General features: G+C 50.6%; 1 protein-coding gene across 1 annotated transcript in view; it reads left to right on the top strand.

The window, feature by feature from the left end:
• LOC134518172 (TGF-beta receptor type-2-like) overlaps positions 1–13,196 on the top strand; it is a 34,670-nt gene extending 21,474 nt beyond the window's left edge. The window contains exons 3-7 of the mRNA XM_063340537.1: positions 1,877–2,079; positions 6,101–6,900; positions 7,017–7,158; positions 8,391–8,518; positions 12,774–13,196. Coding sequence (XP_063196607.1) covers positions 1,877–2,079; positions 6,101–6,900; positions 7,017–7,158; positions 8,391–8,518; positions 12,774–12,986 — 1,486 coding nt within the window. The 3' untranslated portion in view covers positions 12,987–13,196. The remainder of the gene's footprint in view (positions 1–1,876; positions 2,080–6,100; positions 6,901–7,016; positions 7,159–8,390; positions 8,519–12,773) is intronic.
• Positions 13,197–15,535: the final 2,339 nt, after the last annotated feature.

Genomic DNA, 15,535 nt, shown 5'->3' with positions numbered 1-15,535 from the left:
GGCACCCCGGTTTTTGAGCATCTCCACAGTTTGCTCCCCAAAGCTTTTCCCTCACCCAACTTGGTAAACGGCAGGTGGAGATGAAGCCATGGGTCCAACAAGGATGACTCCACCATGCACCAAAAGGAGCTCCCACGTGCCGGGATGCAGCTGTGCTGGACCCTCTTGCCGAGCTCCCTCGTGTTGAGCCAACACTGCTCAGATCTGTTGGGAGAGCTGGAGTTTTCCAGCAAAACAAGTGCCCTGTGCTCTTGGATGACAACCAGAGCCAAACCCATCCTTTTGCTCTACCTGTGACACATCTCCACAGCTTTAACAAGAGCCTAATCTAGGTGCGGCTGAACAAAAAATGTGGCACATGAGAAGCACCTAACCTGGCTGCTGAGCATCGGTGGTTAGAAAAGCTGTAAGGATGTCAGCACTATGGTGCTAGATCACTATGGAGCTGGATCTGGTGCTATGAGCCACATTTCAGCGAGTAACTGGACTTTCATGAATGACACCTTTTGGTAACAGGCCTTGAAATATTTCACCTGTTCTCACTGCACTTGCTGAACACTTGTGTGCACTTAAATGCAACACAGGCACTGGGATATTTTGCATCTCCACTCCAGAAAGGGAAAAATCTCTTGGGAAGTCTTCACGCCCCCAGCTCCTGTCTCTCAGCTGGTGGGAGGGAAGTCTCAGTCTCCCCTGGATGATGTTGGGACCAACTCTGACATGGGTTATTACATGGAGCTGAAGAAATACACAGCAATTGAAAAAAAAAAAAAAAGAAAAGAAAAAAAAGCAGAACTGTCCTTTCTTTTTGAAACAAAGAGCAAATTCTCTAGAAATGCCCAGAAATTTCACTTTTACCCCCCTCTTAATTATCTAAATGGAAATAAGGAAGAGCTAGGGCTTATTTGCCATCGCATCCCTGGCTGTGCTGAGCCCCAGCGCTCCTCTGCCCCAGACCCAGTGAGGACCGGGACATCACGAGGTGACACAGCAGGTTTAATTCGTAGTTGCTCGGTGTCTGAAGCCGTGGTATAAACACAGACACAGCCCCACGGTCCGGGAGTCATATCGCCTTCACGTTATAATTTGGCATCTCCAAAGGTCAAGCCATTTCTAGAAATAGCCCCACCCAGCAACTGAAGGGCTCTGCTCCTGCAGGTGGCCAGAGCAAATGGTCCTGCAAAGACAGGGCACGACAACCAGCAATTAGCCCAGAGAGACCCCAGGGATTGAGATGGTGCTTACGGGCCCCACCTGCACACAGGGGTTGAGAGGAGCGGGAGGGAAGCATGAGCTAAGTGGTCGCTGGCAAGTGGCCACCATGTCCCCACCTCTCACCTTTTTACCCTGCACAGGTGAAATTTGGGCAGCAGAGACACCAGCCCCTCCTGAGATAGAGATGTTACGACTTGTATTGCAGCAGACGTGACACAAGAGGTGGGACCCTCATTTTGGAGGGGTTCCTTAGGTCCATATAGCCCCAAAACCTGCTGGCCTAGCAGCTGGTACTGGTAAAGGAGGGATTTTTCTCCAAACACTGTGTGGGGTACTCAACCTTAGGGTTGGCACTACCTGATCCAAGGTGTTGTTATGAACTGGTGAATTATCTACTGGAAAAAAACGGAGTCCCTGGCTCACATCCTACTATTGGCATGTGCTAAACATTTGTCTTTTCACCATTTGGAAGAGATAAAGGGCTTTAACAAAGCCCCTCCAAAGCATGTATATTTATAATTATACCAGAGCCGCTGCATACAAGTAATTTCCTACATGGCTTAAATTGAATGATCTTAAAACCAAGTTTAAGACAACATGCAGGTGACATGAAGGCTGAGCCACAAGACTAACATTTTGTCGGTTCATTTGGCATGTGCAGGAGACAGGACAACGAGAGCATCAGGATCAGCACGCTCTGCCACAACCCCCACCGCCCCATCGAAAACCTCATGGTCCCCAACTACAACACCTCACGCTGCATCATGACCCATCAGCCCAGCGAGGAGGGGATCATCTACATCTGCGGCTGCGTGGACGAGCAGGAGTGCAATGATAAACTTATCTTTGAAAACCACACCAATGGTGAGTACTTTTGTTGGTGTTATTTATGGGGGAAGAAGCACACAATGCCAATGACAAATAACTTGTATTTCCAATAGAATCATAGAATTGTCTAGGTTGGAAGGGACCTTTAAAGTCATCACGTCCAACCATTAACCTAATACGGCCAAGTCCACCACTAAGCCATGACCCTAAGCACGATGTCTACATGTCTTTTAAATATCTCCAGGGATGGTGATTCAACCACTTCCCTGAGCAGCATGTGCCAATGTTTGCTAACACTTTTGGTGAAGAAATTTTTCCTAATATCCATCCTAAACCTCCCTCGGCACAACTTGGGGCCATTTCCTCTTGTCCCATCACTTGTTACGTGGGAGAAGAGACCGACCCCCAGCTGGCTACCCCTTCCTTTCAGGTAGCTGTAGGGAGCGAGAAGGCCTCCCCTCAGCCTCCTTTTCTCCAGGCTGAACAACCCCAGCTCCCTCAGCCACTCCTCATAAGACTTGTTCTCCAGATCCCTCACCAGCTCCGTTGCCCTTCTCTGGACCCGCTCCAGCACCTCAATGTCTTTCTTGTAGTGAGGGGCCCAAAACTGGACACAGCATTGGAGGTGGGGCCTCACCAGTGCCGAGTACAGGGGGACAATCACTTCCCTAGCCCTGCTGGCCACACTGTTCCTGATACAGGCCAATATGCTGTTGGCCTTCTTGGCCACTTGGGCACACTGCTGGCTCATATTCAGCCAGCATTCAACCAACATCCCCAGGGCCTTTTCTGCTGGGCAGCTCTCCAGCCAGCTCTTCTCCAAGCCTGTAGCGCTGTATGGGGTTGTTGTGACCCAAGTGCAGGACGTGGCACTTGGCCTTGTTGAACCTCATACCATTGGCCTCGGCCCATCAATCCAGCCTGTCCAGATCCCTCTGTAGAGCCATCCTGCCCTCAAGCAGATCAATACTCCCACATAATTTGGCGTCATCTGCAAACTTACTGAGGGTGCACTCAATCCCCTCCTTGATAAAGATATTAAAGAGAACAGGCCCCAGTACTGAGCCCTGGGGAACACCACTTGTAGAGTAGAAGATGCAATGCCAGAAGGAGCTCTTTCAGCATCTTCTTTGATCTCACTATGTAAAAGCTAGGTAAAATTTGTACCCCATTACTGAGTCCAGTATTTTGTCTGTGGCTAAACCATCCCGCCCAGTGATGCCTCCGGCATTGCTCTGGAAACATCAGGCGATGGAAAATCCACCGTATCTCTCGGTAGGCTGTGCCCTTCAGCGCAGGGCGAATCAACCGGGGAACCCAGAAGCTGATGTAACCCAGCGTGAGTCAATGCTCTGGAAGCTTTAAATAAACCTCACTGGAGCAAATCCCGCCCCGACACACCCACAGGAACCGCTGGCGTCCACCACGGCTCCAACCCAAAAAGATGGTGATGCCAGGGCTCGGCGCTCGGCCGTGCCTCCCCTGCCGCTCTCCTGGGGGTCTCTGCAGCAGCGTTTTCCTTGGGCAGGGATGGCCAGAGCCACCCCAGTGCTGCACACAGATGTGAGCACAGCTTGGCACCCCTGTAGATGCTTCTGCAGATGGCTGGAGGTCCAACAGGAGCTGTAAAGCCACAGGAGGGAAAACTAAGAGGCAGCTCATTTCTGAACCTCGGGAGGGCCGTGTATTTTGGATGTGCTTCCAGCTAGATCCCGAGCCTTTGGGGGCTTGTCCAAACCTCCCTGACTCCAGATGGACCAGGTTTATCCAAGTGCCCATCGAGAGTCTGACCCATAACAAAAGCAAAGCGAAACCCCTCTGATTTTCTGTAATTACAGAGCAATGAGATGCTGAAAACGAGCCTAAGCACAACCTGCAAGTGGGAGGCATGGCTTCTCCCGCAACGCAAAGAAAAATGAAAAAAAAGGAAATAACGTAAAATGCAAATTCTCAGAACAAACAAGCCACTTTTAATGAAGGCAAACGATGCTAAATTTGGCAGTTCTTTGCTGCTTCCCGAGCCAAACATAACAGGTACGCGGACTTCTAGGGAGAGATAGTCAAATCCCAAAGCCAATGCTGGGATATGTAATTTCACACAAAAATGACAACTGGCTCATTGGAAATGCCACCCCCACCGAAGGCTTCCACAAACAGCCTCCTCCTGCCAGCCGGCACCGAAGGCACGGAAACTCGGAGCAAGAGCAGCGCGGGCCTTAAGCAGTTATCTCCTCTTTGGTTTGGTTTGGTTTGTGGGACCAGCTTGGGAAGCCCCAGACTCAGAGACCCCATTGTTTATATCCTTTTCTTCTGCTTTAAAGGATCCTTTGCATTTTAAACGTTAACTTATGATCATCTTCAGCGGTATAGACAAAACACTGAGCACAGAAATACCTAACAGAGATGAGTGTTTCTTCACCAGCTGAAGGAGGCAGATTTTTTTTTCCCATTTCTTGATTTCTTAAGCCCTGAAAGCACAGGTCTGGGCTGCTGGGTGGCACTGCCCTAGCAGGAAACCCCGTCAGAGCTCAGAGATGACCCTAAAAGCACACAGCAGCATCGTTTCCTAAAGCCACGCAAGCAGGAGCCCAGCAGACACCTTGGGAAGACACTGGGTGGGGTTGAGCACGCAGAGTCCTCTCCAGCCCTGTGCCATCGGAGCCCAGCCCTGGAGGTCCACCTCCCCCTGGCAGGGATGGAAAGCCCCACGCAGCGATGCTCAACAAGGCGTGGGTTTACAGACCCACAGTTACCACCAGCGCAGCCACATTTGGTCACCATGGCCGTGGTGGTATCCACGGGCTTCCATCGGGAAGGGGCATCCTCGCGAAGGAATTTGCTGAAGTTGTGTTAACTTCCCCTTTTCAGGACTCGTGCGTGCAACTCCTTTAAAAATATCTTCTCTTTCTTCAGAGTTTCAAAGATGGGATCTAAAGCATCGGGTAAATCCATTAAAGCAGTAGGTGATATCCAGGCCTAGCGCTTTCCAAAATAAACATATTCCCGAGTTAGTTATTGATTTATATCAGTTTAGGTTGATCTTGTGGTTTGAACCTGATGCCTATTTTAGAAACGCTTTCACAGCCTTGCAAAAATTAGCTGCAGCACATTTTTTTGAAATTTGCCAAGGAAAATAGCTAAACGCTCTGTTTTTCCAGAACCTGAATTATGATCTGCACACACTGAGGTCAAGCAGCGAGAGTTTTGCTTATGGAATGATTCTTATCCCTCTTCCCCTGGGTTATTATACTTGGCAGAAAAACCTCTGAGTAAGATTTTACTTGAATATCTCTACTGAAGTCAGCATGTTTATTCCAGGAATCGCGAACATCAAAGGATCAGACAATTATATGTTGTGCGAGGGTTAGGGCTTTTTGTGTGCTCCCCCCCCCACCCCCCCGCGATGATCTGAAGGCTGACAGGGGTTTAAAAGAAATAAAACAAAAGCAGCCATGCCTGCTCGGTTGACGGGGGTCGGTGTTGTAATGTGGCGAGGAAGGAGATGCCAACGCTGGCAGACAGCACTGAAATGATGCTCCTTTACGCTAATTATTGTGCACAGCATCCTGGGGGGGACACCGCTCCTGCACCCAGCCCACCCCCCATCCAGCATCCCTGCCGGCCCTCCCTGCGCCATGGGTGTCCGGCAAAGCCCCAGCCCCAAATTTGCTACGTTCGAGCCTTGCCTCAGCTTTTATCTCCTTTATTTCCACCCTGGCTCCCCTCGCCGTGAGCACAAGTGGTGCTTGGGAGCCACCAACAAGGCGGCCGAGCCATTTTGGTGGCAGCGGCTGGATCTCACACGCTGCACTGCCCGGCCCTGAGCCCTCGCTTGATAAATGGAGCTAAATTTGAGACCTAAACCGAGCAGCCCCCTTAGTAACTGCCTGCATCTGGGTTCTCTGCCGGGACGGGGTTTGTGCGCTGCCTGCGTTGCAGCCCCGCAAAGGGCTGCGCGTCGTTAACGGCTTCGCATATTTTCCTCCTCCGCGTGACGAGAACGAGCTGTTGCAGGCCCGCGGCGGCAGCGCCCTCGCCTTTGCTTTCCTCCCCGCAGGCTACTCCATGCTGCAGAGCAAAGAGGTGATCCCGGTGGCCGCCATCAGCCTCCTGCCCCCGCTGCTGGTGGCGGTGATGATCACGGTGATATTTTACCTCTGCCGCACGCAGAAGCGGCGCAAGAGAGCCAAGGCGTGGGGTGGGAAAACGGGGCAGCCCCCGGCGCTGCCGGAACCGGGGAAGTCGGCCGAGCGGGAGGAGAAGTTGTCAGTGCTGCTGGACGAGAGCCCGGCCGGCGCCAGCCCCACCAGCCGCTCCGCTGAGCTGCTCCCCATCGAGCTGGACGAGATGGTGGGCAAAGGGCAGTTTGCAGAGGTGTGGAGGGCCAAGCTGAGCCACAGCCGCTCGGGGCAGTACGAGACGGTGGCCGTGAAGATCTTCCCCTGCGAGGAGTACTCCTCCTGGAAGAACGAGAGCCAGATCTTCACCGACGCCAGCCTGAAGCACGACAGTGTCCTGCGGTTCCTCACTGCCGAGGACCGGGGCGCGGGGCCCCGCCGGGAGTACTGGCTCATCACCGCCTACCACAGCCGGGGCAACCTCAAGGACTACCTCTCCCGCCATGTCCTGAGCTGGATGGACCTGCAGAAGATGGCGGGCTCCCTGGTGAGCGGGGTGGCCCATCTCCATAGCGACTACACCGCCTGCGGCAGGCCGAAAATCCCCATCGCCCACCGGGACATCAAAAGCACCAACGTCCTGGTGAAGAACGAGCAGGAGTGTGTGCTCTGCGACTTTGGCATCGCCATACGTCTCGACCCTTCCCTGACGGTGGATGACTTTGCCAACAGCGGGCAGGCAAGTATGACCAACCAGCTCTCCTCAGAGGGAACCCTTTGCAAACCACCCCTGGTGGCCCCATGGCCGAAGCCCTCGCCCACCTCTGCTAACCCCTCTCTCCTCTTTGTGGGCAGGTGGGCACCGCCAGATACATGGCCCCAGAGGTCCTGGAGTCCAGGGTGAACCTGGAAGACCTGGAGTCTTTCAAGCAGATGGATGTCTACTCCATGGCCCTTGTTTTGTGGGAAATGGCCTCCAGATGCGAAGTGGTAGGAGGTAGGAGCATCGCACCAGGGTTGCCACATGCCTTTTTGCTCCCTTCCTCCCCGTACGGGGACGTGGCTCACCCTCACGTCCCTGGCGGTGGCACGGGACCTGATTCGGGGTGGTAAGAGGCTGCAGGGCTGCTAAGAGGTGGCGGTAGATCCTGCCCTGTGTGTCACGGCTCGAGGGGGCTGGCTCAGTGGCCGAGGAGCAGGACGGGACCCCAGGGGGTGACCTGGTCCAGCCCCCGCTCACAGCCGGCCAGCCGCCAAGTCACATCCGAGTCAGCGCTGGCGCTGCAAAGCAAACCGAGCATGAGGAGCCGAAGCTGCCTCCTCCTCCCTGGCCACAAGCGCTTTTATTTTTTTTCAGACAACAGCAGAGGGTTTATTTTGCAACGGGGACTCACAAACTCCAGCCTCCAACAGAGCCACGTCCCCCCTCGGTTCCCAGAGCCACATCCTGGCATCTGTAATCGTGTGTAACAAAACATTTCATTATCTGCCCAGCTGTTAGCCCCTGCCTGACCTTCTGCCTGCTCCCCTCTTTTCCCTTTTTAGCGCTCCCTGGTTCCTTCCCTATCTCACCTACTTGCAATACAAGCCCATGGAGATGCAAGAAGCTCCAATCCTCGTCAAGAAAGCTGCCCCAGCTGCCCCCGTGTGCCCCCTGCTCGGCGGTGGGAGAGCCTTGCTGGCTCAGATGCCCCATGCATCCTTTGCCCCCGAGCCAGCATCCCGAGCCATCCCTCCCGACTCGCATCTCACCTGCGTTTGCACCTGAGCAGGATCTGGCAGAAACCAGGGTGGCCTCTCACCTCTGCAACAGGGAGTTTCTCCTTGGCCTCTCACGACATGGGGTTGCCCTTCTGGAAGGGCCATTTCTCCTCTAAGCCGATCCACGCACACAGCAGGAATCTGGATGCTGGTACCGTAGTTGCTTCTCCCATCTTTCACCAGCACAACACAGTTTACCTGCTCAAAATATGTCTCACCCAAAGACGAAGTCCTTTGTGGTGCATCTCTTGGGTTCAGGAAGGTGGCCAGATGGTTCCTCAGTCTTGTCTCTGAAGACAACCTCTATATGAAAACCCAGCACTATGTTTCTGTGTTAAATTGTTTCCAGATCCGTCTATTTTTGCAGACTGATAAAAACAAGTTTATTCTCATCCAGTGGACCATACCAAAGCAAAGCAGCGAACGCATGAAAAACATCCCGTAAACACTGCTGTTGCTTCCTTGCAGAGGTAAAGAATTATGAGCTGCCTTTTGGGTCAAAAGTCCAGGAGCAGCCCTGCGTGGATACCATGAGGGACATCGTGCTGCATGGCAGAGGACGCCCTGAGATCCCGAGCAGCTGGCTGGTGCATCAGGTAAGCTGGGAGTAGCTGGATCAGAAAAGAGCAACCCATATTGTCCCACCCCAGTAATCCACCTGAGAAATTATTAAAGCTGTTATCAAAGCAAAAGTGGGCAGATCCCTGGACACACAGCTCCTTCCTCCTTGGCTGGCTGAGCCCACCTAAGCCCCACAAGACACAATTCCCTGGCGTTTAAAAACCATCAGCCAGGGGTACAGCAAAATTTAATGATTAATAAATTGCCCTGATTGGGAAACGTTAGGAATGCCAAGCGATGGTATTCGGTTATCTTGCAGGAAACAGCAAAATGGAGCATTTTAGTCCAAGATATCCTCATGAAACAGTAAATTATGAGTCTACCCCCTTTCTCCCATAACCCCCATATCGAGAAACCTCTAGCTCAGGAAACACGCTGTCCCTCGCACGCAGCCATCTCACAGCGGGGACAGGAGAGAAAGGTGCATCCAGCCTCCTGCCCGCACGGTTGTGGATGTTTCAAGCTCAAAATTACCTTTAACACGAGAGGTCAGGACTTGGCACGGGAGAAGGAGGACTTCTGCGAGGAAAGCATCTTCCTGGAGCGAAACAATCGGGAACCACGCCTGAAGCCGAGAGCCGGGAACCTGCGAGGCTCAGGTCTTGTCAAGGGCAAGTCTTTCACCAGCCTTCCACTCAGAGGGTCTGAAAGCACAGCGTTTCAGCCCAGAAAGCATAACCCAGCGCTCTAGAATAGAAGTACTGCAGCAACGACGAGCTCTGCTCTGTTGAAACCAGTCCCAAGCACGCCCAGACCAACCAGCTCCAGAAACATAGCTACCTCCTGGCCCTGACGTGGTCCTCTCTCCCCCAGGTCCAGTACTTTCTTCCATGCATTGAGGGCACAAGGGGTATCGGGCACGCTGACCGTGATTTTTCAATCTTGCCTGACTTCCCGTACTTCTTAAATTTCACGCGTCTTGTGGAAAAACACCATCCGCTGATCAACAATTCAGTTCATCTGAAAAACAAGCTGGAACACTGAGCCCGCTGGCTCCCCCCATACAACACATCGCTCCCGCTTCCGCTCTGCCTGGGTGGCACATGAAGCCAGGCTTTTCAAAAGGAGAGAGACAACTTCACGATCTTAGGAGGCCACGTGTTCCCTACAATCTCTCCTCTCTAAACCGTGGTTGTCCAAAGACTCGCAACCGACCTGACCCGCCAAAGCTGCAAAGAGCATCAAGTGAGTCCGTGGCTTCTGCTGGGCCATCAGTGAGTTTATCAGTCGGCAAGTCCCTTTCTGAAGTTCCCCCAGCCTTCTTCCTTGATGAAGGCAAATACGGGAACTTCAATCAGCGCTGCTACATACATCACAGACGTTCAACCTCCCAGGGTCCCTGATAAACTTGGAAACCACAGGGAAAATATACTGAGGCTTAGCTTGTGAAAAAATCACCCTCTGATAGGGGCTGACCACGGCTGCGCTGTTTGCTGAGCTGAAGGAGGGCTGACTGCAATCGCCTCCGAGAAATAACGTTGCCGTAGTTGGGTTGGTCGAGCACGTAAACAGAGCGAGGTTTATAAGGTAGTAACTTTGATTAGACCACCTGATATTCACTGGGGAAGAGGAACAGAAAAGCCACGTTGTGTTCCTGGAAGTTTGCCTCCAACTAACTTCGGCTGATCTAACAAACGTCTCCTGGCAAGCCCGGCTTCACGGGATTTTCCGGGCATTTTGCAACCAGTCCCTGGGATGCGGCATAGGGCAGCACCATCTGCTGGGAAGCAGCAGAAAGCCACCCTTTGTGCCAAGGGCTTCCTTAGGAGTCACAGAACGGTAGGGGTCGAAAGGGGACTTCTGAGATCATCCAGTCCAACCCCCTGCCAAAGCAGGGTCACCAAAGCAGGTTGGACTGGAACACATCCAGGCGGGTTTTGAATGTCTCCATAGAAGGAGAGTCCACCACCTCTTTGGGCAGCCTGTTCCAGTGCCCTGTCTCCCTCAAAGTAAAGAAGTTTTTCCTCATGTTGAGATGGAATTTCCTGAGTTCCAGCTTGTGCCCGTTGCCCCTTGTCCTGTCGCTGGGCACCACTGAGAAGAGTCTGGCCCCATCCTCTAGTCACCTGCCCTTTAGATATTTCTAAGCATCGATGAGGTCCCCTCTCAGTCTTCTCTTCTCCAGGCCAAAGAGACCCAGGTCTCCCAGCCTTTCCGCAGAAGAGTCAAGGGCTTCCTGCAGGAGGAAGCATTGGGTGACACCAAAAAAGGGTGACAAATTGCTCACCTGAACAGGAAGCCCTCACAGATGTTCCCATCAACGAAAACAAGTTTGATACAGAGCTCCAAACAATACTTCCACGTTTCAACCGTCAGGATCCCTCTCAGTCAAGCAGGGGCTTACATTGTTGGCCACGGTTTAAGATTTTCAGCAGACATAAGCACTGATTTCCCTGACGGAGCTGACTCGCCCAGCCGGCTGCCCACCAGCAGCTCCAGGGCAACTGTTCTCAAGGCTGCACAATAAAGCCCGTTGAAGAAATTTATCCCCAAAGTTTCCCAGATAACTTACACACACCTTAAGCCCAAGCTTCCACCTCGCTTATTTAAAAAAATATATCACATACAAAAAAAATAAGTGGTTATTCAGGCCAGGTAAATTCCTGGATGTGGTTCACGAGGCAGCTGAACAGACTGTTGTACTGGCACAACCAAAGGGCTGGTGTGGAACAGGAAGGAGCAGTGGGAGCTTAAATCTCAATATTGCCACTAAAAATATACTTGTAAAACTCAGCATCCTTTGGAAACCTGAGATATCAAATATAAAACCCAAACTAAGTCCCTTTTGGGAGCGTAACAAGATGTTCCAGTTGTACCGCTCAAAAGAGCATCATCGCTACTTACAAGGCAAGCTGCAAATAAATGTCATGATTTCAGGGCAAAATTAAGCACAGAAAATCTAGTGACTAAACCATACGGCAGCGCTGTGTTCTGTTTGAGAAAAGGCTTATTTTAAAAGCTTCGGCTAAGCTAGCTCATTTTTGCATGTTAATCAATTATCCTCAAATCCTTTCAACTAAGCTAATAAATGAGTGACGTAAGAGGTGCTGAAATGCACCATCTGTCCCTTACACTGCACAGTCCTGTTCTCTCTAATCTGGGTCCATTACGGAAGATTTAGCAGGAGGAACCTTATCGGTGAGCGGCGAGTTCAGAGGAAGGTGCAGAAGGACAGATGACACTGACGGTACATCTCTGTAGCACCTGCATTTTCCTCTGGTGTTGGGTCTATACGAGACCCTTGGGTTCTCTTAATTGCAAATTAAGAAATACACAAAAACCCCTGAAAAACGTAAAGCTTTATTTAGAATAATGATTTTTCCACTGTGTTGCAACCTGGGTTGACAATGATGCAGAAAGCAATAGCACATGACAGGAATTATACAAGCAAAGGAAGGTTCAACATAGCTTCTGGTGCTAGCGGTGTTGCTAGCTTAAGAGGGGGAAAAATACCAGCTGAAAACTGCCATTTCGTTGCTAAACCCAAAATTTTGGGACTCTCTTCAGAGCACTAAACAGTTGGGAAAAAGATTATATTACTAGGAGGCATAACCATTGCAACCGAGAGGAACTGAGCACGCTGAGAAGTTCCCAATCCCACCCAAAGCAAGACACTATTTTGTGGCGAGAACGCAAAGCTGAGCTGCACCCTGCAGTGACCGTTTGGCACGGCGCACCCTTCCAGAAAGCTGCTAGAACATGAAGTCATATTTAAGAAGTTTAATTCCAAACTTGCCTTTGAAACCTCCCCACCATCCGGGTGCAACAGCCAGGGCACAGGCTTGGAACCCAGGGACCTGGGCTTGGCTGCCAGCCTGCAGGTCACCATCTGCACCTCTCCTGCCCTTCCCGGTTTTAGGATGTTCCGATCTGAATGGGCAGGGCTGAGACAGGAGATGGAGGGCCTAATTCCCTTGGGTCCCTATTCAAGTCCCACAGTTGATACAAACCAATTTCCAGGGAGTGTGGAAAATGGGACCGGATCCCAGGTGAGCCGCGGCTGCTGCTCTAACACAAGCAGTGCTGTAACAGTGCAAGCGTTGGCACTTGCCACAACTTCCAAGGCTCCTCCTGGGCTTAAGCTTGGCCAAAAAAAAAAAAAAAAAAAGAAAAAGCATTTCTGCAGGAAGCTGTCACAAGTATGGTAAAACATTGTGGTTGCTTTAGATCAGCTTCCAGCTCCTCTTCCTCCTGCCTTCAGATCTTAATTTCAGCCCTTCTGACTTGCAGGGAATGCGTTTTCTGTGCGACACCATCACGGAGTGCTGGGACCACGACCCCGAGGCTCGACTCACCGCCCACTGCGTGGCCGAGCGCTTCAACCTGATGGCGCAGATGGATTGCGACGACATCCTCAACAACAACACGGACAACGAGGCCAGCAAAACGGCTTCTCCAGGCGGGGAGCAGCAGGACAGTGATGGGAGCAGAAATACGCAGTGACACAGCTGGCAAAAAGCCTTATCGCGAGAGATGAGAAGATAAGCGAGGAGCGTTTAGCTCATGGGGGAAAAACCCAGCTTCGTTTTTCAAAATGGAACTAAGATCTAGTACATAACTTATTTATGAGATCTGTTTCCTCCCACAGATAGGGTGAACTGTGGAATCAATACTTTGGTTAAAGTGCAACATTATATATGAACTGATTTTGTACTTACTTTAAATGTATAATGATGCAAAGCATTCCTTTTATTATTTTTTAAAATAATAATGTTTAATCTTTTATTAATAAGCACCTGAATTCCATGTCTATCTTTTGAAGTCCTTCCACATTGCCATCACGAGTTTCTCTTCTGCTTATTCTGCAGAGATCAAGACAACTGTCGATTTTCCTTTCTTAATGGCCTCCGCACATACACATCCCTCCCAAAAAAAAAAAATATTCTGTTGTAGCAGCAGGAAAAAGAAACAAAAACCTCTTGAGATGTGACACACTCTCAGTAGAAGAAATGCTGGCACCCAAGAAAATTGTTCATCAATCAGACAGTCCTTAGTAAAGATACCTGATAATCCAGTTTGCAAAAGCCTGATTTACCGTAACTCCAACACAGCTTTTTTTCCACTGGGGAACTCCTGGGTGTACTTGATAGCACAGGTGGGCACGTGAAGTTTCCTCAGTAGAAAAAATAGTCACCAGCGTAGACACCGCCGTTTCACTCTCAGAAGCCTCCATACAGGATACCCAGCCAACTCTTTCCCATATCAGTCCGGTTTCCGGCCACCTCTAGCCAACAGGTGTGTGCCACAGGAATACCATCAACACCAACGTGTTGGCTAATTCTTCTGGCAACTCTTTCGCACCCTTTGCTGTTACTCAACCTGAAGAAACATGATCAGACAGAACCAGGACCTTTATTCCCATAACCAGCAGACCAAGCCAGGCTGGCAGGGAAGTGGGAAGGCAATTCAGGAAAGGTAAGTCATACCTCGCTCCGAATCCTGGCGCTGTGCAAATCTTAATCCCTCCACCCTTGGGAGCAAAAGGTAATAAAAACCTTAGCTGCTGCCGAGAAGCCCTGCAAGCCCATACCTGACGCTCACCTACACAGAGGTGTATCTTTCAGGATAGCATCGGAGAGGAATACTTTGCTTGCCAGCACGCGGCTGCACGGATCAGCCCCTGCGAGAGAAAGGGAGAAAACCATACAACAGCCACGAGCTTTCTGCAGCCGAGGCTCCCCAGTGTTGGAGCAGGGAAGCGGATCTGCAGGGCTGTTTCAGTTTTCTAAAACACACAGCTATGACAGCACCAGCCCATACACAAACCTTTTCTATGCTCTCTGTCGTTTCCACCCTCTTTGGGCTGTTTCCACAGCTCCTAAATTAAAACCCTAGAACAAAATTGTCTCTAATTCCTTTGAAGAAGGACAGAAGGGAAATTAATTAGGTCACAGAAAATCTAAATAATAAAAACTAACTTCGGCTACCAAGTATTAAGTCTCCACCTGCAACTGTGACCATACCTTTCATTGCCACCAATCCCCCACCTGGCTGCTACCTCCTGTCACCTTACGATTTTTTTAAGCTAATCCCCCTTCTCTTGAAGCGTATCCTCCCCAGTTCACCAGAAACACACCTTTCCACCCACCTGACTTCAGCCTCAGTTCTTTAATAGATTAAGCACTGCTCTACTGTACATATATTCAAGATGAACAGCGAGCATGGGGCAGCTTTTCTGACATGGAGATAAGAAGTTACAGGAACACGCCAAACTCCCCCCAGGCTCTCCAATCTTTCCCTCTCATAATGTTCAGTGCAGAATTTCCGCTACCAAGTTTTGCACCAAGTTGTTTGGATATACCACAGATGAATATGTTTACTTGTTCTTCCAAGTCCAGTTCAAGAGGCCTTAGAAGACACGCTGACCCGTTCTTCCACAGGTGACCGGGACAGAGAGGGCTCAGCCCATGCAAACTAGACACTGAAGGCTGCATCTCTGATCCTGATGGCTGAAATCCAAATTCTCCTGGGGAGAGAGACTTAATCCTAAAGTTGATAGCTTATACTGTAAATATGCTGAAAAATTTCTAAAGCTATTCCCCTCCCCACGCCTAAAGCCTTGAGCACTCCAATTTACATATTGCTATTTTTCACCTCCATGAAAACCAAGTCCAGAATCGAGCTTTCAGGATTATACGCTTGAATGCCCGTGTTAAATAGGAGCGATTGCATTAACTAGGAGTGACTTTGTTTTAAATAGGAGTCTCTGTTTTCCAGGAGCAGCAGGGTACACAGCACCTCTGAAAAGAGCCGCTTATTTAACCTCCAAGATCTGTTTATAACCCAGGGAGCCCAAAACCACTGAGATCAGTAAAAATTTTGCTCTGAACTTCAGTGGAGCCCAATCGAGCCAAAAAGACAGAAGGGAATGCGAGATGAAATCCTACGTTTTGCCATGCTCCCCGTTGAACACATTGCGTTTCCAGCAAATATCTACACAGGAAGCAGCAGCAAGCCCTTCCCTTCACTCCAGAAGGTATAAGATGGAAACA

The sequence above is a fragment of the Chroicocephalus ridibundus genome, chromosome 7 (genome assembly GCF_963924245.1).
Source record: "Chroicocephalus ridibundus chromosome 7, bChrRid1.1, whole genome shotgun sequence".
NCBI classification, from domain to species: Eukaryota; Metazoa; Chordata; class Aves; order Charadriiformes; family Laridae; genus Chroicocephalus; species Chroicocephalus ridibundus.
Note: the sequence above shows the minus strand (reverse complement) of the source record. Positions and strands in the feature narration are given on the sequence as shown.